Genomic DNA, 24,410 nt, shown 5'->3' with positions numbered 1-24,410 from the left:
TCCTTAATATAAAAACATGTCCCATCTCATGTGACACAGTCACATGAGGGGACATGTTTAAATAAATGTTTAAACCATTTATTTAATAATTTCAAAAGTTCTTCAATCTCCCTGAGGCAGCTCCGTGCCTCAGGGAGATTGAAGCACTCTTTTGCGCACATGCTCTACCGCTCGTATCTTACACTGGGCAGACCTTAATTGGCCTGCCCAGTGTAAAATGGCGGCATGGAGCCAATAATGGGCGGCAATCCATGATTGCCCCCACCCGCTCCCGCCAAGCCCGCCCACCGCCTGAAAAATTTGGGCCATTGTCTTCAGACCCCACCACAAACACTACTCCCTTGTTATTGATTTCATCCCTCTCTGTGGAAACTGTCCGAGGTTGTGCTAGACTGTTTGCAACTTTGGTGTCATATTCGATACCGAGATGAGCTTTCAACTACATATCAGTCACTAAGACTGCCTATTTTTTTATCAGATCACCGTTCTCCCACCCTGCCTCAGCTCTTTTGCTCCTGAAATCCTCATCCATGCTTTTACCTCCAGACTTGACTATTCAATGCACTCCTGGACAGCCTCCAAATTCTGTCTTGTGTAAACTTGAGGTCAACCAAAACTCTGCTGCCTATGTCCTAACTCACACCAAAACCCATTCACCCATCACCGCCGTGTTCACGGACCTACACTGGCTCTCTGTTAAGCAAAGCCTCCATTTTAAAATTCTCACCCCTGTTTGCAAATCCCTCCATGTCCTAGCTCCCCTATCTCCTTCAACCTTACAACCCTCTGAGATTTCTGTTCTCCTCTAGTTCCAGTCCTTTGAGCATCCCCAGTTTTAGTTGCTCCACCATTGGTGGCCATGCCTTAAGTTGCCCTTGACCCTGGAATTCCCTCCCTAAAATGCTCTACCTCTCTACCTTGTATTCTACCTTTAAGACACCCCTACATCTTTGACCAAGCTTTTGTTCATCTGCTCACATATCTTCCTATGTGGCTAGATGTAATATTTTGTTTTATAATGCCTCTATGAAATGCCTTGGAACTCTTTTTATTACATTAAAGGTGCTATATAAGTACAAGTTGTTGTTATTTTCTCAAACACCCCCTGCTATATGTTGCAGAATCCTGGGCCTGCTAAAGGAGCAACATCAAAGCTCCGGAATGCTTCCACCTGAGACACTTAAAGTCAGTCCAACATGAGAATTCAATGGCAGGACTAAATTACAAACAAGGCCCTTCATCATGCTAGTTCAACAGCAGGGATACCATCCTCCAGAAAATTCAACTTAAACAGGCAGCTCATGTCTTCCACATAGATTACTACATAATCCACAAGCAGATCTTCAATGGAGAACTGTCTCAGGGTAAATAACATCAAGGTCGTCAGTACAAGCAATAAAAGGGCACCCCAAAAAAATCTTACAAATTTCTACATTGCAGACCACCAGGCCAAGTGGAGGCAAGCACTAAAATTTGGTTCAGTATGCTTCAAGGATGAGCTACACCAAACTCACAAGATCCAATGTGCTCAGAGGAAGGCCAGAGGTGGTGCAGCTCCCAAATACCAACAACGACAACATGAATTGCCAGTTCTGCAGATATCCATGCAAATCCCACATCAGATTTTTCAGTCATAAGAGGACCCACAGAAGAGGATGTAGTTACAGTTACTCAAGTAATGTCTACCACCGATCAAGCATTAAGAGGATGGCTAATGAACAGTTTATTTTTAGTTACTGGTTTGGTGCAGGTCAAAGCACCATAATAAAGTAACATAAGGAAAAAGTGAGAGAAAACCAGTACAAGTAATTTTAACCATACATATTTAATTAATGTGTATATATATTACATGCATATATTGAAAGAGAAGACAAAATTGTGGCATTAGTCTCAACTATATATATTGTTGATATATAACTGTATAACAGCAAAACTAATTATTGTGTATCGTAAACAGTATTTGTTCATCACATGCTCCATGTGCATAACTTACCTTTTTGCCTTGACATCCTCCCATAGCTTAGAGTGAACAGGTTGATTTTAAGACCTGTATTTTTTCTCCCTTTTGTTTTACACAGAATCCTGCATAGAAAGATTTAAGTTTCATTTTCTGACAAGTTTATCCAGTACTTAGCTGTCCATAATCTTGTAAATGGTCATGTCCCATATGGCAAACACTTGAACAAGTATTATCTGAAATTAGTCCTAGAATCAACAACAATTAATAGAAAAAAAGCAATTTCTTCATCCAATATAAAATGAGCCGTTGTGTTGCATTTTCACAATGAGGCTGTAGTCTTTCAGTGATATGGATCAGGTTTCACATTTGAAGATCCCTTTGTATGATCAACATCTATTGTTAGACAGTCGTGTAATGACTGTAATCGCATTAGCCTGTCCACATTAGTCCATAGTAGATCTGTTCTAGGCAGTGGATACACAAACATACTGGAATTATGTTAATTGGTCATGGCAGTACAAGACATCACCACATTGCACTGAAGCGATCAACTGCAAAACTCTCACAGCGGCTGTGGATAAGTACTATAATACAACATCATGAGGAAACCACAGAACTGGATCTTTTCAACGTTTGGCTCATTTAAACTTACTTTAGAACGAATTTTACAAGTTGATTAGTTCCATGAAAATCCTGAAAAAAGTTGTGTAATCACTACCCTCGAGGGCAAGATTTCTCACATTAGAATTTTCCATTAAAACAAGAATTGAAATATTTCACTGACATATTGCACACCAATCTGAATAAAATAGTGCCTTACAGCAGTGACTTCAGTTTATATTGCCAACCACTTCTGTATAATTACACTTTTCATCTGCTTAGGTCCAGGTGAATGACTCGCCTTCTTTCAGGGCACTACAGATTTCATTTCAATGGTAACATTTTGTGTCTTATTTATCATTCTAAGCTGTTTGGCAAACATTTTTGAAATTTCGTTAAATAATTCTTTTCCAAATAATGCATCAAATGTAAAGTTTGTAAAAATGATTACCCCTGAAGATACAGTGGTGAAATGTGTTACATAAAGCCAAACTAAGAGGCTCCCAGGTTGGATCATCAGTCTGTGGTAAATTGATCTCAGCCAGGGATGCAGGTAGAGTATTAAAAGTGACCTTAGTATCTCTGGTTTTGAAAGGGGAATAATCATCCAGTTACTGGCCATGATTGCTACCAAGTGACCTCTAATGGAATATGTGGACATGTGAGTGTTAGGCAAGGAAAGTGTGGCATAAACTGTCAACACGTTTTATTTGGGCTCACATGTAGAATGGTCACATGCACAAGGCACCAGAAGACTGTCAGCAGTCATGTAACTGCAGCCAAGTAAGTGTCAGTGCCCTGTATTCTATATATGAACATTGATTCCATCCTGAAAAAAGTTTCTGAGCATTGTTCCCATGGCTGGTGACTGACTGGGTTGTAGTTCTTTGATACATGTCTCAGTTGTTCATGGATATTGGGTTTACTCAAACCACGCTTGAGACCACTGCCCTTTTAGAAAATAAAACAAGACACATTGTCACATCAGCTGTCTGGCAATTGACTCAGGGAATAAGACAAATTTGTAACGTTACTCTTCTTATGTAGGCAAGTTATAAAATTATAGGTACATTATAAAGTATTACTGGGGTGCAAGCTTCAGATTTTTTTTTATCCATAGTACCACAGCATAAACGCTGAAAAAAAGATGTATACTATTTGTACAGGCAGATTTACACAGCATGAGAATGTGGAACTCACTGCCATATGGAGTTGTTGAAGCGGATAGTGTTGCTGCATTTAAGGTGAGTCTGGAAATATACATAAGGGATAAGGAAATAGATTGATATGAGGCAGGGCAGAAACAGATCATTAGAGTGCAAGCAGACTTGTGCACCATAGACTATAGGCCAGTTGATTTCTGTGCTGTAGATTTTATGCAATCCATATAATTCTATGTAAAGTCCCAATCTTGTAAAGCACCATATTACTGTTGGGGCCTCACAGGTAGCCGGTAAATTGCGAATGTGGGTGCTTCACCTCTTGATCTAATTTTGGGGATGAAAGAGAGCTGCACAAGTGAAGAAGATTGAGGCACAATTGTGGGTTACTGGGTCAGCTGAAGCAGAGGCATTGTGAAAGTTGAGGGCTCAGAGGAAAAGGGAGTTGGGGAGTTTTGATTAAATTAGATGTATGTTGAGGTTTGTGAGCTTGGGGGAGTATAGGTGATATGGGAGACAACTGGTCAGGGGGGTCCCCTTCAACAGCACGATTTCAAATACTCCCTCTAGCAAGTCCTTCAAAGTGAGGAGGACACTTGCTACTGAGCGCAGCCTGTGTCAAGAGCTTGCACATGGAATCTTTTAACATGAGGAGGCTGTGCGCCGCAGCTACCACAGTTCTGGCTGACCAAAAACTCTCCTGCTCTTACTCCCTGCCATAGGGATATTGGAAGGACTGACAAGTTGATCATCAACCTGTTTGGCCACATTATGAATGCACCTTTTGAGGCCATCAAGTCTTGGGGTGGGACTCAAAACCAGAGCTTCTGGCTCAGAGGTAGGGATGCTACTCACTGCGCCTCAAGAGTCCCTTGATTTCAAATACAGAGATCATGAACAGTGGCAAAGTCCAGAGGGTGGGTATGAATGGGAGGGTTTATGTGAAGGGTAAGACTGAGCTAGGGCAGGAAGTGAAGTCAGAGGAGAGGAAGCTGGAGGGATTTAATGCAGATTGACACCAGCAAGCAAAAGGAGTTGCTCAATGGAGAGGTTAATGAAAGAAAACAGCAAGCTGTCAATGAGGAAGTAGGCATGAGGCTTGGGATGACAGGAGATGATTTTGAATGACAGGTGTGAGAGATGGAAGAGACTAGGTCAAGTGCATCAATGGATAACGTATGTTGTTGATGGCGACACTAACAGTTGAATATTCTGCCAGTCTTTTTTTTTATTATTGCTAATCAAACTCTCATCACCTTACAAATTGGGAGGCAATAAAAGGGTAAATTTTTAACTCAAGGCACATGGCAGTCAGCCTGACCTCCAGGATGAAACATCTGGACTAGTGTAACAGAGGTCACATGATCAAAACTGACTTCACATAACACATATTATTCCAAGGACCAGCCAGGGACAAGGTAGTCTGGAGACCAACAGGCCACAAGAGGGACCGTTCCCCCAGCAAGAAGACAGAACATTGCCTAACAACCAGTCAACAGAGGCAGTAAGAGAGGGGTTAATTTGTTCCCACCTGCAGCAAAGGTATGTCTTTTTTTTCTACAGAAGCTCGGCCGTAACTTCTTCTGAAAATCCAGAGGCGTCCAACCTCCATTCATCTTCAAATAACCATGAGGACCCCATCTAGGCCTGCAAATAGCACATCTTAAAGGGCTAATTTAAACACGTGATTTATTTTCCTAAATGCATGCATTATCTGTAAAACTCATCTTTTCTTGTGCGGATTGTTATGATGTGGCAGGTGATGTGCGCCAGGCGGACCAAATCCTTTAGGGAAGCTTGGCTATGCTATCATAACAGTTTTGCAATTTGTATTTATTATGAGAAGATTTGGGCATTGAATTCAGAAGTAATGAGTCCACTAACACATTTAGAGATTTTTAAAAACTAAAGTAAGACGTTTAATTACAAAAGATTTCAAGCACATACATAAGATTACAGTTACTTAAAACTGTTACAAATCCCAAAATTCCTCATTGACCTGACACCCAACTATATACCCTTAAGGCAACAGTCCAAAATAGATAAAAGCAAAATACTGAAGATGCTGGAAATCTGAAATAAAAACAGAAAATGCTGTTAATACTCAGCAGGTTTGACAATATCTGTGGAGGGAGAAACAGAGTTAACGTTTCAAGACCGTATGACTCATCTTCAGAGCAGAACTGCAAATCAGGAGGTGAACAGGACAAAGGAACTTGGTGAATTGAAATCATTAGGGAAATGAAACTGAGCAAATTGATGGTGCTGCAGGCTGGCAAGTCTCTGGGTCCCGATGGACTACATCCTAGGGTCTTAAAAGAGGTGGCTAATGAGGTAGTTGATGTGCTGGTGTTAATTTTCCAAAATTCACTAGATTCTGGAAAGGTTCCATCAGATTGGAAAGTAGTAAATATAACCCCTCTATTCAAGAGGGGAGGGAGGCAGAAAACAGTAAACTATAGGCCAGTTAGCTTGACGTCTGTCATGGGAAAGTTAATAGGATCATTAAGGAGGTTATAGCTGGGCACTTAGAAAAGCTCAAGGCATTTGGGAAGAGTCAGCATAGTTTTGTGAAAGGAAACTCATGTTTAAACAATTTGCTGGAGTTCTTTGAAGGAGTAATATGTGCAGTGGATAAAAAGGAGCCTGTAGATGTGCTGTATGTTGATTTCCAGAAGGCATTTGATAAGATGCCACATCAAAGATTATTATAGAAAATTAAACTGCATGGCATAGTAGGTAACAAATTGGCATGGATAGAAGATTGGCTGGCTGGCAGAAAGCAGAGAGTATGCATAAATGGGTCTTTTTCTGATTGGCAGGATGTGATGAATGGCATCCGACAGGGGTTGGTACTGGGGCCTCAACTTTTTACAATTTATATCAATGACTTAGATGAGGGGAGTGAAGGCATGGTAGCTAAATTTTCAGATGGCACAAAGATAGGCAGGAAAGTATGTTGTGAAGAGGATATGAGGAGGTTGCAGATGGATATAGACAGGCTGAGTGACCAGGCAAAGATCTGGCAAATGGAATTTAATGTGGATAAATGTGAAGCTGTTCACTTTGGCAGGAAGAACAAAAAAGCAGAGTACTACTTAAATGGAGAATGGCTGCAATAATTCTGAGGTGCAGAGGGATCTAGGTGTTCTAGTACGAGTCACAAAAAGTTATAATGCAGGTACAGCAAGTAATTAAGAAGGCTCATGGAATGCTATTCTTTATTACAAGAGGGATTGAACATTAAAGTAAGGATGTTATGCTTCAACTATACAGGGCATTGGTGAGACTGCTGTGTGCAGTTTTGGTCTCCTTATTTAAGGATGTAAACGCATTGGAGGCAGTTCAAAGGAGGTTTACTAGATTGATAGCTGGAATGAGCGGGTTGTCTTATGAGGAAAGGTTGGACAGACTGGGCTTGTTTCCACTGGCGTTTAGAAGAGTGAGGAGTGATTTGATTGAAGTATACAAGATCCTGAATGGCCTTGACAAGGTAGAAGTTGAAAGGATGTTTCCTCTTGTGGGTGAGTCCAGAACTAGGGGGCACTGTTTTAAAATTACGGATCGCCCTTTTAGGACAGGAATGAGAATTTTTTTCTTTCAGAAGGTTGTGCAACTTAGCAACTCTCTGCCTCAGGTGGTGGAGGTAGGGTCATTGAATATTTTTAAGACAGGGGTAAATAGATTCTTAACAAAAACAGAATTACCTGGAAAAACTCAGCAGGTCTGGCAGCATCGGCGGAGAAGAAAAGAGTTGACGTTTCGAGTCCTCATGACCCTTCGACAGAACTTGAGTTCGAGTCCAAGAAAGAGTTGAAATATAAGCTGGTTTAAGGTGTGTGTGTGGGGGGCGGAGAGATAGAGAGACAGAGAGGTGGAGGGGGGGGGGTGTGGTTGTAAGGACAAACAAGCAGTGATAGAAGCAGATCATCAAAAGATGTCAACGACAATAGTACAATAGAACACATAGGTGTTAAAGTTAAAGTTGGTGATATTATCTAAACGAATGTGCTAATTAAGAATGGATGGTAGGGCACTCAAGGTATAGCTCTAGTGGGTTTTTTTTTATAATGGAAATAGGTGGGAAAAGGAAAATCTTTATAATTTATTGGAAAAAAAAGGAAGGGGGAAACAGAAAGGGGGTGGGGATGGGGGAGGGAGCTTACGACCTAAAGTTGTTGAATTCAATATTCAGTCCAGAAGGCTGTAAAGTCCCTAGTCGGAAGATGAGGTGTTGTTCCTAAATAGATTCTTGTTAGGCAAGAGAATCAAAGCTTATCGGGGTTAGACGGGAACGTGGAAATCCAAACACAAGGTTAGTGATGATCTTATTGAATGGTGGAGCAGACTCGAGGGGCCGAATGGTCTACTCCTGTTCCTATTTCTTATGTTACTAGTTTTTAAGAATAAGGTTCCATTTTAAACCAAAACGCAGTAACATGAACATTTGTGACTATAAGTGCCAGATTTGACAATCCCATCTAAAAATATCTGGAGCTGGCCAGTTGTCTGAGTGGATTGAGGGAAAGGCAGGAGTAGGTGAACACCGCTGACGTCGAGATGCCAATGCAGCCCCTGAACGGAGTTTGATTACTTCTCCCTGTCTGTGTGTGTGTGTTTACCTCGGGTCTGGAGGCTCGAGCCGGATCATGAACGCGTCATAAAGGAGCGCGAGGGGAGTGCGCGAGACAAGAGTCGGTCCGCAGTCATGACCAACGGTAAATTTTCAAATTAACTCCCCGCCTGGGCCTCTCCCATTGACGGCCCGTGGTGAGGTCCGCTGAGCGAGCGGCGGGAGCCAACACGGCGTTTTGAGGACGTGGCTAACCGGGAGAAGTTAGGCCTCTGGGCCGGGCTATGTTGCGTGGGACCGGGCCGCTGGTACGGGCAGCGAGCTGAGCCGCTGGCTTCTCATTCGGGGGGGCGGGGGGGGGGGGGGGCGGTGTTTTAAGCTCCGGTTCGGAACCGGTCGCCCCCGGCCAGCATGACCGGTTTCTGATAGGGTCCCGAGCGCGCTGGCTGGTCAGTCAAACCTGAATGCGGAAGCGTTAATTGATTGGCATCCCCCTGGTCCAATCCGCAGGCTGCTCTGTGATAAAAGCAAAAAAACTGCGGATGCTAGAAATCCAAAACAAAAATAACAATACCTGGAAATACAAAGCAGGTCTGACAGCATCTGCGGAGAAGAATACAGTTAACGTTTCGAGTCCGTAGTCATAGACTCCTGCCTCGCTCTCTGTGTCCGTTTGTTCTTCCTACCAATCGCCGCGCAGGAGGCGGGGTAACCTTGGTTTCAAGTTAGGTTGCAGAGACCCCCTTTTCCCCCCTTTCAGAAGCTGTTTGAGGCTCTGAACTCAGCCTTTCCTGCCTCCCACAACAGGTTTGCAGTTATGTTGGGGGTTACATCCAGCCACTCACCTCAATGCCCACTGTTTGTGGGGGTCCACAGAGTTTTGGCAGGCTCTTTTAATCTCAAATTGCACACACAAACCTCACCTTGCATGAGGTTACTGATTGAATGAAATGACATTTATTGTTGCCCTGTCGCTTTTCCTTGATATTTACCAGCAAAGGCCTTTGTTTCATCTCCATGTAGTCCCCTGAATTGAGAGCCAACCCTGAGGAAAGACTGACTTATCTAGAGTTATTTTGGGTTGCAACTATTTTGGGTCAAGTAAATGTTTGACGTGCTTTGAAACTCAACTATGCTGCAGAAGCTCTGAATGAAATGACTCAGAAATCCACATAAGTTAATTTTGTCTGATTATGAAGTGCACAGCCTCTCCCAGACCATACTTGCCAAAGCCTAGAAAATTGAGGTGCAGATTGGCAAGAATTTAAGGGCCTGAATTGCTGGAGTTTAATGGACTATATCGTGCAACCTAATGACCAGTCTGCCTGCACATAATGGTACGCACTATCTAGTGTGACCCTACCTGTTTTAGTTTCAAATTGCGGAATTATGTAGAGCTGAATGGATAGAGCATGTATCACTAGTCCCCTTTCAATGACCCAGGCTGGCTAGTAATCCATCAGCAATCCCCTGGAGAACCGCAGATCTGATGGGTTCGTTCTTTGGAATGCTGAAAGCAAAATAATGCAGATACTGGAAATCTGAAATAAAATCAGAAAATGCTGGAAACCTTCAACAGGTCAGGACTTCTGCCCCCTGTAGTGCAGGGAATGAAATATTTGACACAAAACAATATTATGATTTAATAGTTGAGGTTTTTTGTTTAGGACTTAGTGTTTAAGTTATTGTATTAGTTGTGCCTTTTCTCAAAGGGATACTAATTGTTAATTTTTTTGTTGATGACACTAGGACAACCTAATGTCATCCTCATCGAAGTCAACTCAAGTACCGTAGAGAGAGAGAGAGGAATGTCTCATTAATGTCTCAGGTCAATGGTGTTTCATCTAACGAGAGTCATTGACCTAACAGGTTACACCTGTCTGCCTCTTTGATTACAGAGTTAGTCACATTGGATTGATCTGCCATAGTTGGTTGTATCAACTTGGAAATGACTAAAGTGAACCTGGTTAAGGTGATGAAATCAACTTTGGTAAATAATTTGTAATATAGAAAAAGAAAAAAGACTTGCATTTATATAGCACTTTTCATGACCACCAGATGTCTTAAAACATTTTACAACCAATTACATCCTTTTGAAGTGTAGTCAGTGCGTTAATGTAGGAAATACAGCCACCAATTTGTGCACAGCAAACTCCCCGAAACAGCAATGTGATAATGACTGGATAATCTGCATTTGTAGTATTGGTTGAGGGAAGTATGTTGGCCAGGACACTGGGATCACTCTCCTGCTTTTCTTTACGATAGTGCCAGGGGATCTTTTACATCCCCCACCCCAACAGGCAAATGGGGCCTTGGTTTGACATTTCATCTGAAAGACGGCACCTCTGACAGTGCAGCACTCCCTCGGTACTGCACTGGTGTGTCAGCCTTGATTTTTGTGCTCCAGTTTTCTGACTGATTTTTGTGTTTGACACTGCTACCAGTGCTAACATACACACTGAGTGCATTCCATGTCTTTGTGTGGTGTTCATACAAAAGAATTAAAAGTCGTGACATGATTTTATGTTGATCAGAGAGAAAATTGCTGATTACCAGGGTTTTTGTAGACTAGATGACAAAAAAGACTATGCAATTAGGTTCCATGTGCTCCTTTACTTAGATCATCTGATACTACTTTCAGGTCACATCTGCTTTAATACATTGTTTTCCTAAGTGAGTGGTGTTGCATCAGTATGTGCTTGCAGCATAACCTTTGGAATGATTGCTTTTAAGTTGAGTTGGGTAAATATATTTTCTGTAATATTATAAAATGTTTATATATGTGTTGAGTTTTTTTCTGTTCACGCTTCAAATATTTCTTGGTGTCTAATGCAAATCTTGACATTTTTTGCATGTATAAAGAGCCAAAAGCAATAGTTCACAAGGAACAGGAAAATTCTCCAAGAACACACACAAGTGGAGCCAGGCTGCCTGCAGGCTCTTGACTGAGCTTCCATAAACAAAGCCTTGGTTTTGATTTCTAACCTGATTAGTCATTAGAGTTTGAATGAAATGACCAAATGGTTACACATAAATCATATTATGTAATCTCTAAGGAACATAACAATGAATGAAAATGATATGAACATATGAGCAAGGAGCATGAGTAGGCTATTCGACCCCTCAAGCCTGCTCCACCATTTAATAAGATCATGGTTGATCTGATAGTAACCTCAAATCTGCATCCCACTTACCCCTGATAACCTATCACCCCCTTGCTTACCAAGAATCTATCCACCTTTGCCTTAATATTCAAAGACCCTGCTTCCACCATCTTTTCAGGAAGATTGTTCCAAAGACTCACGACTCTGAGAAAAAATTTTGCCTCAAATCGGTTTTAAGTGGGTGGCCCCTTATTTTTAGACAGTGATCCCTAATTGTAGATTCTCCCACAAGTGATAAGATCCTCTCCACACCTCTCCTGTCAAGATCTCTTAGGATCTTTTATGTTTCAATCAAATCACCACTTACTCTTTTAAACTCCAGTGGATACAAGCCTAGCCTGTCCAACCTTTCCTCATAAGACAACCTGCCCAATCCAGGCATCAGAATGGTAAACCTTCTCTGAGCTGCTTCCAATGCAATTATGCCCTTCCTTAAATAAGGTGACCAGTTCTGTATGCAGTACTCCAGATGTGGTTTCACCAGTGCCCTGTACAACTAAAGCATAACCTCCTTACTTTTATTTTCAATTCCCCTTGTAATAAATGATAATATTCTGTTAGCTTTCCTCGTTACTTGCTGTACCTGCATACTAGCCTTTCGCAGTTCAGGCAGTAAGACATCCGGACCCCTCTGCATCCCAGAGCTCTGCAATCTCTCACCATTTAGATAATATACTTCTCTTTTAATTTTCCTGCCAGAATGGACATTTTCACATTTTCCCACTTTATACTCCATTTGCTAGATCTTTGCACATTCACTTAACCTATCTTTAGCTTTTTGTAGCCTCCTTATGTCCTCTTCACAACTTACTTTCCTACCTAACTTTGTGTCATCAGCAAATTTGGCAACCATCCTATCTATCCCTTCATCTAAGTAATTTATATCAATTGTAAACAGTTGAGGTCTCAGCACTGATTCCTGTGGCTCACTACTTGTTACATCTTGTCAACCTGAAAAAGACCCATTTATGCCTATTCTCTGATTCCTGTTAGCCAGCCAATTATCTTTCCATGCCAATATGTTACCCCCTATACCAAGAGCTTTTATTTTCTGCAATAACCTTTGATGTGGCACTTCGTCAAATGCCTTCTGGAAATCCAAGTACAGTACATCCACTGGTTTCCCTTTATCCACAGCACATGTTACTTCCTCAAAGAGCTTAAGTTAGTTTAACATGATTTCCCTTTCACAAAACCCTGTTGACTCTGCCTGACTACCAAGTGCCCTGCTATAGCTTCTTTAATAGTAAGCTTCTAACATTTTCCCTGTGACGGATGACTGGCCTGTAGTTTCCTGTTTTCCGTCTCCCTCTCTTTTTGAATAATGGAGTTACATTTACTATCTTCCAATCCAATGGGACCTTCCCCAAATCTAGGGAGTTTTGGAAAATTAAGACCAGTGCATCAACTGTCTCACTAGCCACTTTATTTAATATCCTAGGATGAAGTCCATCAGGACCCAGCCACTTTTTAGCCAGCAGCTTCAACCATTTATTCAACACCACTTACTTCTCTGGCGATTGTAATTCTCCTGAGTTCCTCCCTCCCCTCCATTTCTGGATTTATAGCTGCGTCTAGAATGTTACTTATATCCTCTATAGTGAAGACTGATGCAAAATACTTGTCCAATTCATCTGCCATATCCCTGTTTTCCATTATCAATTCTCCAAACTCACTTTCCATAGGACCAACGCTCACTCTTTTAACTTGCTTCTTTTAAAAATATCTCTTTTTATACTTCTGGCTAGCTTTCTGTCCAATCTTTTGGCCTTTCATCTATCTTTGCACAATGATATAGTTTTTCTTTAAGTTTGATACTACCTTTAACCTTTCTAGTTCACCACAGATGGTGTGTATGTCCCTTGGACATTTTCTTACTCTTTGGAATTTATCTATTCTGTGTATTCTGAAATAGCCCCTTAAATGTCTGCCACTGCATCTCCATTGACCTATTCCTTAACCTAATTTGACAATTCACTTTAGCTAGCTTTACTTTCATACCCTCATAATTTTCTTTATTTAAGTTTAAAAACATAGTCTCGGACCCACTACCCTTTCCCTCAAACTGAATGTAAAATTCAATTATATTATGGTCGATGCTACCTAGGAGCACCTTCACTGCTAATACTATAATCAACTAACAGAGCCATCCCTCCACCTTTTCCTCACTTCCTGTCCTTCCTAAATGTTCTGTACCCTTTAAAATTCATGTCCCAATCCATGTCCTCCTGCAGACATGTCTCTAATGGCTATCAAATCGTACTTACTTATATCTATGTGTGCTCTCAATTCATCTACCTTGTTTCGAATGCTTTGTGCATTCAGGTACAGGGTCTTTAGTTTTATTCTTTTTATAACCTCTATTCTCATCTGTTGATTTACTGTTAGATTTGTACTCTCTTCCTGCCACGATCTGTTTTTCATTTCCCGTAATAATGCCTTTCTATTTTTCCTTGTCTCTACTCTGATTTACCACATCTTCCCAAATTTGTACCCTTGCCCCCACTACTTAATTTAAAACCATCTCTACTTCCCTAGTTATGTGGCTCGCTAGAACACCAGCCCCAGCACAGTTCAGGTGTAGACTATCCCATGGTGCCAGTGCCCCACGAACCAGTAACCACTTCTCTCATACCAGGCTTTGAGCCACGCATTAATCTCCCTAATCTGATTTGTCCTATGCCAGTTTGCATGTGGCTCAGGCAATAATCCAGAGATTATGACCTTTGAGGTTCTGCTTCTTAATTTGGTGCCAAGCTCCTCATAAGTTTGTGCAGAACCTCTTTCTTTGTCCTGCCTGTGTTGTTGGCACCTACATGGATCACAACAACTGGGTCCTCCCCCTCTCGCTGCAGGTTCCTCTCTAGCCCCAGGCAGATATTCTGGTAGGCAACACAGCCATCTTGACTCATACACTTTGCTGCACAGAATGATGTCAGTCCCTATGACTATATTCTACTACCACTACATTCCTTGTAATCCCGCCCCCTCCCCACCACCTCCTGTACCACGGTGCCATGGCCAGTTAGCTCATCCACCCTGCAGCCCCCATTCTCATCCAAAAAAGCTGAAAAAAAATCTGTTGGACAATTGCAAAGACCAATGCTCCTGCACTCCTGCCCTCTGGGTCCCCTTACCTGCCTCATTTGCAGTCACACCCTCCTGTCCCTGACCACTGACCAAATCGGATGACTCTATCCTAAAGGGTGCGAGCGCCTTTTGGAATAAAATGGACAGGAAAAGACCAGCTGGCCTACAGAGATGCTTTGAGCAACATAATTCAAAACACCCCACCCACCACCAGCTATGTAAAGTTTGAAAAGGAGCAAAAAACAGATTTTTAAGAAACCTGAAATCAATTTGGAGAAAAAGAAATCTGAAAATGTTCTGTCTGACCCTCCTTAGCTAATGAAAGCTCGTCCTGAAGATGTTGATTTTATTTCTACCTGCACAACACTCATCTCTGTCCCTGCCTCAGCTCATCTGCTGCTGAAGCTCTCATCTATGCCTTTGTTACCTCTACACTTGACTATGCCAACACGCTCCTGGTTGGCCTCCCATATTCTACTTTCCCTAAATGTATGGTCATCCAAAACTCTGTTGCCAGTGTCCTAATTGGTTGTTTATCCATTACCCCTGTGCTCACGACCCCTGACCTACGTTGGCTCCTGGTTAAGCAACGTTTTTTTAAAAATTCTCATCCTTGTTTTCAAATTCCTCCATGGCCCTGCCCCCTCCATAATCTCTCTAATCTCTTCCAGTCTACAGCCCTTTGAGATAGCTGTTTTAATTCTGGCCTCTTGAACACCCATGATTTTAATTGCTGCACCAGTGGTGTTTGTACCTTCAGCTGTCAAGCCTCAAAGCTCTCAAATTCCTTCCCTAAATCACTCTGCCTCTCTCTGCTCCTTTAAGATGCTCCTTAAAATCTAGATCTTTGACCAATCGTTAGGTCATCTGCTCTTATATCTCTTTATGTGGTTGTGTCAAATGTTGCTTTATAGCATTCCTGGAAGGTTCTGTTATGTTAAAGGTGCTATACAAATACAAGTTGTGATTGTGATAGGTGTTTTATGTTGTATATCATTTTAATGGCCTTCCATTGAATCTTTTCTGAAGCCTTATTACACCCACCATGTGAGAGGAACACACTGGATACAGTATTCTGCATGAGGCCTGACTAAAATTTTATGCATTGACAGAATAGTGTATTTTTGTTTTAGTAGAATTGCCTTAGCAATGCAACCTAATATCCTATTTTATTTGGCTGTCACTTCTTGGTACTGACCATGAACCTTTAGAGAATTATGTACTACAATACGGATCTTCTCTTTCTCAACAGACTTTAGTTCTAAGTATACTTTGTGTTGGTCCAGCCCACATGCATAATCCTACATTTATTTAAGTTAAATACCATTTGCCAGTTTGCAGCTCATTTTCCTGTCACAGTGAGATTTTCAATGCTTTTTTTCTTATTCACAAACCATACAGTTGCACAAATCTTTTTCATCAGCAAACTTGTGGACTGTTCAAACACCTACATCCAGGTCATTATTATAGTGAAGAGCAATAGCCCTAATGCTGATAAAAATCACCAAGAGATCTGCTAGTACCAGCTGATAATCTTAAAGAAGCATTATTTACAAGAGTGCACACTTCACATCTTACAATTCAGATGTCACACAGCGTCTAATAGAAATTTTCAGTTAACACTTGGCAAGGAAGGGCGGAGGAATAATAACGAGATATAGGTAACATTTGGATTCTGCAGAGGAACAAAGCAAAAACAGGGTGATGTTTGCACCTTTCTAAGAGATCTTTGAATGCACTTACTCAGTGATTATTTATCAACTAGACTTGTAGCCCTAAAAGAACAATGTGTTCTACGTGGTACAGCAGCCCTGGCTTTGAACAGCAGTCACAAAAAAGTTAGTAAAATACAAATGACTTGGATTTTGTGGTCAGTGATGTTCACTGCAATCATATTGGTTCACAGATTTTGTGTGTGCTTTTACACTGCACTTGCAGTAATTGAAGAGCTGATTCAGCAGGCTACCCTCAACTGGGGATCTGGGACTTGAGTGAACAGGGCAATCGACCTCTGTATTGTGTTAACCAATCAGATTGAAAATCCTTCCTGAAATATGCAGAGTATACCAGGAAGTATAAATTAGAATATTTAATTCAATGCCAAATCATGTAAAGCAAGCAAAATAAAAAGAATGGATTAAGAGAGAGAGAGAGGTAAAAGACAAAGTTTTTTTAAAAATATAAATCTCCAACAATAGCTAAAAGACACCTATTTCTATCTTAGTGACATTGCCCAACTTTGTTCCTTTCTCATCTCATCTGATGCTGAAGTCCTCATCGATGCCTTTACCTCTAGACTTGAAAATTCCAATACATTTCTGGTTGGTCTCCCAAATTTGACCCTCCGTAAACTTGCTATTCAAAATTCTGCTGCCCAGCTTGCACCAAGCTCTGTTCACCTATCACCACCATGCTCGCTGACCTACACTGACTCACAGTCAAACCATGTCTTCATTTTCAAATGCTCATCCTTGTTTTCAAATTCATCCATGGCCTCACCCCTCCCTATTTCTGTAATCTCCTCCAGCCCCACAACCCTTTAAGATATTTGCACTCATCTTCTAGCCTCTTTAGCATACCCATTTTAATTGCTGCACTATTAGTGGCTGCGCCTTCAGTTGCCTAGTCTAACCTCTGGAATTCCTTCCCTACACCTCTCCCCATCCCTACCTCCATTCCCCCTTTAAGACATTCCTCATGTCTTTAATCAAACTTTGGGTCATCTGACCTAATATCATCTTATTGACTTTGTCATATTTTGTTTTATAAAGCGTTTGTGAAGCACCTTGGGATATTTTATTATGTTAAAGGTGCATAAAAATATATGCTGTAAAATCTGAAGGAATGCAATGTCACGCTTGTATAATTAAATTTGCAGTACCAGAGAGGTTTTTGGTAGTAATTAATAATTATTGCACTGTTTAAAGTCCTCTTTATATTTGAATGGACTAGCTGTAACTTTTTCTGGCATTTAGTGGTGAAGTGCTGCTGTTCAAATGACGCATTTGAATGCTGAGTCCCTTGGCAACATAGCAGTGTAACGAATCTTCTAAAGGAGCAAGGCAACTCTGACAACACCTTCTTTATTTCTGCATTTAATTGCGCATGTGCAGATGCCAGAAGCTGCTGTCTGATTTATTCCTATATAATGTTGAGTGTTGATGGCTTCACCATTGTTCTTACAGCAAACTTGAGGCCATTAGGTGTAGCGTGCCCTCTCAGTTAAAAAACAAATCTTAAAATGCTGGATGCTTTGATAGCAGCAAATGCCTGTAAAAAGCTCCCTAATCAAAGAGCAGTAAAACTTGCGTTAACCACAGGCTGTAATTATTAACACTATTAGACTTTCTAGCCTTGAAGGCACAGGCTATCTTAAATATAATCTCACTTTAGCAGTCTGTTAATACATTGCGTATTACATTATTATAATACAACTGTTGTCATAACTCAACATGTTATCAGATTTACTCTAAGCATTCCCATAGGAGATCAGCTAGCAAAATAAAACCATAAATGCCAGAGAACAAGCCAACTAGTTTTCACAAGAAGAGTTTTGACAAAAGCTTCTGTTCCAAAGTGCATTTGCATCAATAGTTAATTGGTAAAACTCTTGAATACAATGTAGATGGTTTATATCCATTGTCAAGTTTTGCATTGCAATTGATGAGTTAGACTAGCCTAATACACATGCAGATCAATTTGCCAAATCGCATAATTGCCTTTTTTAGATTAGGAAGTCAGTATGGAGCTAGTAATGCCTGATAATTTGAAATATTTTTTCCTTTTCAACACCTTTATGAAAATTAATAACTTTAGCTTATTACCTACTAGATGACAAGGTATTCCACCATATCATACACCATAACAAAAACAGAATTACCTGGAAAAACTCAGCAGGTCTGGCAGCATCGGCAAAGAAGAAGAGAGTTTTTTCTTCTCTTCCGATGCTGCCAGACCTGCTGAGTTTTACCAGGTAATTCTGTTTTTGTTTTGGATTTCCAGCATCCACAGTTTTTTGTTTTTATATCATACACCATCCCTGACTTGGGGGTAATAGGCAGCCAAATGCTATATTGATCGCATTCTTAAGTCAATGCACACATTCGCTCAACAGCACATTTTTTAAACTGTATATTTGAATGCATAATAAATGGCCGAGAATATAGGAAATTGTTTTGTCTTGACACTTATGTTAACCCTTTACAGAAATAGGAGGAGTAGACCATTTGGCCCCTTGAGCCTGCTCTGACATTCAACTAGATCATGGCTGATCTTCTACCTCAACACCATTTTCCTGCACTTTCCCCACACCCCTTGATATCTTGAATATCTAGAAAGTTATTGATCTCTGTCTTGAATGTACTCAGTGACTGAACCTCCACAGCCCTCTGAGGTAGAGAATTGCAAAGATTCATCTTCCTCCGAGTAAAGAAACTCTGCCTCATCTTAGTCCTAAATGGCCTATCTCTTATCCTGAGACTGTGTCCCCTGGTTGTAAATCACCGCTCCCCCACCCCCCTAGCCAGGGGAAACCTCTTTCCTGCATCTACCATGGCAGGCCATGTAAATCATTTTGTATGCTTCAATGAAATCACCTCTAGTTCTTCTGAACTAGAGAATATAGGCTCAGTTTCCTCAACCTCTCCTGATGAGACAGCCTTGCCAACCCAGGGATCACTCTGGTGAGCCTTTGTTGCACTTCCTCAATGGTAAATATATCTTGCGTTAGAGACCAAAACTGTACACACTATTCCAGGTATGGTCTCACCCAAGCTCTATATAATAGCAGAAAGACTTATTTACTCCTGTATTCAACCTCTTGCAATAAAGGCCAACATACCGTTTACTTTCCAAATCGCTTGCTGCACCTGCATGCTAGCTTTCAGTGACTTTTGAACAAGGACACCCAGGTTCTTTTGGACATCAACACTTCCCAATCTCTCACTATTTAAGAAATACTCTGCAGGCAGGATTCAGGACTGGAAATTCCCTCTTATGTGTCAATGGACCTTTGCTGGTCCATTACATTTTCTGTCCTGCCTGCGATGATTCCTGCGGCGTGTGGAACACAAAAAGCCCGCTCTGCATTTTTGTTTTCCTACCAGTGGATAACTTCACATTTTTCCACCTTACATTCCATCTGTCATGTTCTTAGCCTGTCTAAATCCCCTTGAAGCCTCTTTGCATACTTCTCAAAACTCGCATTCCCACCTAGTTTTATTTCATCAGCAAACTTGGAAATAATATATTTTGTCCCCACATCCAAATCATTGATATAGAATGTGAATAGCTGGGTCCCAAACATTGATTCTTGTGATACCCCACCAGTCAGAGCCTGCCAACCTGACCTGTTTATTTCGACTCTTTTTTCTGTCTGAAAACCAATCCTCAATCTATGCCAGTGTATTATCCCCAATCCCATGTGCTCTAATTTTGCTTACTAACCTCCTATGTGGGACCTTATTGAAAGCATTCTGAAAATCTAAATACACTACATCCATTGGTGCCACGTTATCTATTCTGCTAGTTACATCCTCAAAAAAACTCCAACGGGTTTGTCAAACATGATTTCTCTTTCATAAATCCATGCTGACTGCCCAATCCTACCATTATTTTCTAAGTGTCAGTTATCACATCCTCTATAATAGATATTAGCATTTTCCTACTACCAATATCAGGCTAACAGGTCTGTAATTCCTGGTTTTCTCTTTCCCTCCTTTCCTAAATAGTGGGATTACATTTGCTACCTTTCAATCTGCAGGAACTATTCCAGAATCTATAGAATTTTGGAAGATGACCACCAACACATCCACTATCTCTGCAGCCACCTCTTTCAACACTCTGGGATGTAGATCATCAGGTCCAGGAATTTATCAACTTTCAGTCCTATTAATTTCTCCAGTACTACTACTTTTACTAATACTAATTTCTTTCCATTCCTCATTCACGCTAGCCCCTTTGTTCTGCAGCATTCCTGGGAGGTTTTTTGTATCTTATGTGAAAACAGACAAAAAGTATTTGTTTAGTTTCTCTGCCATTTCCTTATTCTCCATTATAAATTCTCCTGTCTCTGCCTGTAGTGGGCCCACATTTGTCTTTGCTAATCATTCTCCTTTCATATACCCTTGGAAGCTTTTACAGTCCGTTTTTATGTTTCTCGCTAATTTACTTTCATATTCTATGTTATCTTTCTTTATCAGTTTCTTGGCCCTCCTTTGCTGAATTCTAAATTATCCCAATCCTCAGACTTACTATTTTTTTGACACCTTTATAAGCCTCTTCCTTTGATCTAAATCAACCTTTAACTTCTCTTGTTGGCTGTGGTGCAATCACCTTTCCTGCTAGGTTTTTGAAAGGAATGTAAACCATGTATTAGTTCTTTAAATATTAGCCATTGCCTCTCTACCATTATACTCTTTAATGTAGTTTCTCAATCTACCGGAGCCAATTTGCCCCTCATACCTTTGTTTACATTTAAGACCCTAGGTTTGGATTCAACTGCATCACTTTCAAACTTCATGTAAAATTCTGGTCACTCTTCCCGCGAGGTTCCTTTAGAGTGGGATTATTAGTTAACTCTTTCTCATTACACAATAAATAAAATAATTAAACAAATAAAACTAGAAGGCAGGGAGTAGCAGTAACCTCCCACAGGAGTCTTCACTAGTTTTTTCAGACCACAAAGTCAAATGCTGTTAATAAAGACAGAGTTCATTGTGAGATTAATTGTATTTCAGTCTGCTAGCTAAAGCTCTGGCTTTGTCTTGTTTGTAAAGTGTGATTTCTAAAGTCAGTAAAAGGCTGTTGGCTCTGGGATTCTCTCTTCCTCGAAACTTCCATTTGTACATTTCATATGACTGTCTTTGTATGTTTACACTTTTTAAAAGTATTGCAGGGACATTTAAGTGTAACTGACAGGATGGTATCTTATATGTACCATTTTATATTCTTATTAAATTTACTTTATAAAATTCTCATTACCACTATGGGTGGAATTTTACAACAACTGTCCTGGGAGCAGGTTGGCAGATGGTGGACAGGGGATGAAGGACTGCAAAATTAGTGCCATGCCCATTGCTTGCCTGTCTACCTGCAGGGGAGGCACATAAGGGCCCCTTCTCACCACCGCTGGTATTCCACTAAATGGTCCATGCCATCAATTGTGGGATTGAGGGGAGGTGGGCAGGTGGGGTGCTGTATGGCCTGAAGGCTAAAAAATTGGCATGAGGTGACATGGCCAAGTGTAGCCAACATTCAGCTGAGGGGCAGAGCCACCACCTCCATGTAAAATTCGCACCTATGAATCTACTGCACATCTATTTTGCCTTGCGCCAGAGTCTCAAATCTATAAATATTTTTCTTTATGCAATTGGTGATGTGGGCATATTTACTTGGCATTTCAGTTTTCTCTGAAGCTTGAAGCAACATCACCATAAGTAGTTCTAACACAGCCAGTATAACCTAGAAACAATTTTTCAACCACCTCACTTGTACCGTTGTTTATAACTGTTGTTAAGTCAGCAGCATTGCTAAAAGAAATGAGGCTGCAACCTATGAGTTTAGTGTTTTAGTTTCTCTTACTACCCTTAAGTGATGCAAAATTGATAGATGAAAACACCGATTTGCATATGAGAATCAATATTAAAATACTGTTGAATATACTAGAGGTTTTATATAATTTGTTAACATCTACAGAATATATCTTTATTGAATTGTATAAGACTGTTTCAGTTTTAACCAAATTTACCGTTATGTTTTGCAGCATATTCTTTCGATGGGCTCCTGGTTTTTGGCTTGCTTTTTATATGCACCTGTGCGTACCTAAAGAAAGTTCCGCGGCTAAATAAATGGCTACTTTCTGAAAAGAAAGGGGTATGGGGTGTATTTTACAAAGGTAAACTAATATGCATAGTAAACTTGAACAAAATCCTTAATCTGTTTTAGAACATGATAAAATCACCATTATTTGAGAGAAATAACAAAACCACCATTGAATGAGTTTTGCTTGACTTATCACTACAGTTTATATTGCATATTGTTGAGTACTAAAACTAATCAGTATTGATTAACAAGTTACTGCTGTACAATTGAACAAGGAATGTGACTTAAATGATTAGACTAAAATCATCTTAAAGTAGTAAATTAAATTGGGATTTGACCTTCTCCCTGTCCAGCAATATTTTCTAGTATATTTATTCACAACTTTAGATCTTTACAGAAATAAATCTCATTCAAGGCACAGAGCAGATAACCCTATTCTTGATCAGTGTCATTGTGAACAGGCTATTAGAGGGTGTGTGGAGTACCCTGCTGTGACTCGCACCAATTTTTCCTGCCACCTTGTGATCAAACATCTGAACTTTTCTTGAGTTTCCCCATACAGCACAATGGAAAATTAAGAAATTTCTGTAGTAAAATGCGCCAAGTACTACCTCTCCATGGCAAATGGAGCATCATTACATTGTGATATCTCATCAAATGGGGTTTGAGATGATCATGAACATGATTTTTTAAATTGCAGTATATTTAGATTTATTTTATTTTTAGAAGGAAAGAAATGAATGAGGTGGCATCACTACTGATTACTAAATAAAACTATGTTTCCTTACAGCTGCAGTAATAGGAACAAGACTTCATGTACCAGTTGCACTGTCTTGCCTTGTCATGGGTGTTTATGTTCTGTTTATTAAATGACACCAACATTTCAATCTTAATGAAGAGCCTAAGAGGAACAATATACTTAGTAAAACCATTCATCAAGGATTAAGATCAGATAATGTTTCCTTTCTGTACAAGAACTGAACACTATACTGTTTACCCTCTCGTGCTATCCTGGAGGTGCTTGGAAGAAACACTGACCAATGGAAAAGTAAATTGCTGGTGTATACATGGTCTGTGTTAAATCTGTCCCTTAATTCCAAGGTGTGTGCTTATAGCAAACATTCTGTTTCACTTGAAAACAACCTCATGAAAGACTAGTCAGACAATTAGACAAGATCTTTGATTATTGCAACTTTGAAGGAAGTATTTATGTGGTTCAGTAATCTTTCTGAATTTTTTTGAATTCTTTTGAATTGAATCTATAATCCTGATGTAATCATTTAAAATGAGTTTCTTTCTCAATTTCTGAATTTAATAAAATACTAAAGTTTCCATTTAAAAAAAACAGGAAACTTTGTTTTGGCATATTTTGCCTAAGATTATAAGATTGTTGTATATTGGTCCAGTTGACTATGTTTGCTTCTGTCTTCCTAAAATGATGTGTACTATAGGTTAATAATAAATGTAATGCTTAATTCATAATTTAGGGTGTTGTGGTAAAGTTTATAAAATGGGATACTTAACCAGAGCATTAACAATTTTTAACAGTTTTTTTGAATAACTAACCCATTGGAATCTGTAAAGTGACTGATTTTAGCAACAATGAAGATGCCCAACCTGCCTTAAAATGTTTAGTTACAGCGCAATGAATGCATTGGTTTTATTGGCTCATTGGTTACTGAAATTAAGGTAGTCAGTTGTTGGACACTTCTTTCCTTTGACATCGAAGCTGTAGTATATATTCTTGTAAATGTTATCTGCACTTCAAGGAATTGTTATAATTTTGGACAGAAATACAATATTAAATAAAAGCAACCATTGCAGGGAAAACTTGTTTTGAATTTTTAAGGCTGATGGTCTTTCTCTTTGTCTTTTGAAGAGTGGTGTCTGGACCTTGGTTATGTGTTATTCCTGTAGCTCTTCAGAAGAAAAAATGGAGCAGTTATTTCTGGCTGTGATATCAGTGGCATGGTTTAGTGTAGCATGTCGTGCATGCTCTGAACTACTACATTCTGGTACAAGCATTTGCTAAGATCAGAATT

General features: G+C 40.2%; 2 protein-coding genes across 3 annotated transcripts in view; one reads left to right on the top strand and one right to left on the bottom strand.

Annotated features, from left to right (window-relative positions):
- LOC121282601 (protein FAM107B-like) overlaps positions 1-9,363 on the bottom strand; it is a 65,665-nt gene extending 56,302 nt beyond the window's left edge. The window contains exons 1-3 of one of the 2 annotated variants that reach the window (XM_041196371.1): positions 9,286-9,363; positions 5,252-5,367; positions 1,994-2,082 (exon numbers count right to left, since the gene is read on the bottom strand). In XM_041196371.1, coding sequence (XP_041052305.1) covers positions 1,994-2,017 — 24 coding nt within the window. In that variant the 5' untranslated portion in view covers positions 2,018-2,082; positions 5,252-5,367; positions 9,286-9,363. Of the gene's footprint in view, positions 1-1,993; positions 2,083-5,251; positions 5,368-8,867; positions 8,976-9,285 lie in introns of those variants that run through there. The other variant, XM_041196370.1, reaches the window with a different exon arrangement.
- On the top strand, positions 8,282-24,198 carry tmem167b (transmembrane protein 167B). The gene is made up of 3 exons (XM_041196372.1): positions 8,282-8,438; positions 22,310-22,441; positions 23,159-24,198. The coding sequence occupies exons 1-3, from the start codon at positions 8,429-8,431 to the stop codon at positions 23,239-23,241; spliced, it is 225 nt and encodes a 74-aa protein (XP_041052306.1). The 5' UTR covers positions 8,282-8,428; the 3' UTR covers positions 23,242-24,198.
- Positions 24,199-24,410: the final 212 nt, after the last annotated feature.

The sequence above is a fragment of the Carcharodon carcharias genome, chromosome 9 (genome assembly GCF_017639515.1).
Source record: "Carcharodon carcharias isolate sCarCar2 chromosome 9, sCarCar2.pri, whole genome shotgun sequence".
Lineage (NCBI taxonomy): Eukaryota > Metazoa > Chordata > Chondrichthyes > Lamniformes > Lamnidae > Carcharodon > Carcharodon carcharias.
Note: the sequence above shows the minus strand (reverse complement) of the source record. Positions and strands in the feature narration are given on the sequence as shown.

Bases quoted from the DNA above. Each gene is read 5' to 3' on its own strand.
- tmem167b (XM_041196372.1), top strand. The intron at 22,442-23,158 runs GTAAACTAATAT...GTTTCCTTACAG, and splicing joins ATGGGGTGTATTTTACAAAG to CTGCAGTAATAGGAACAAGA.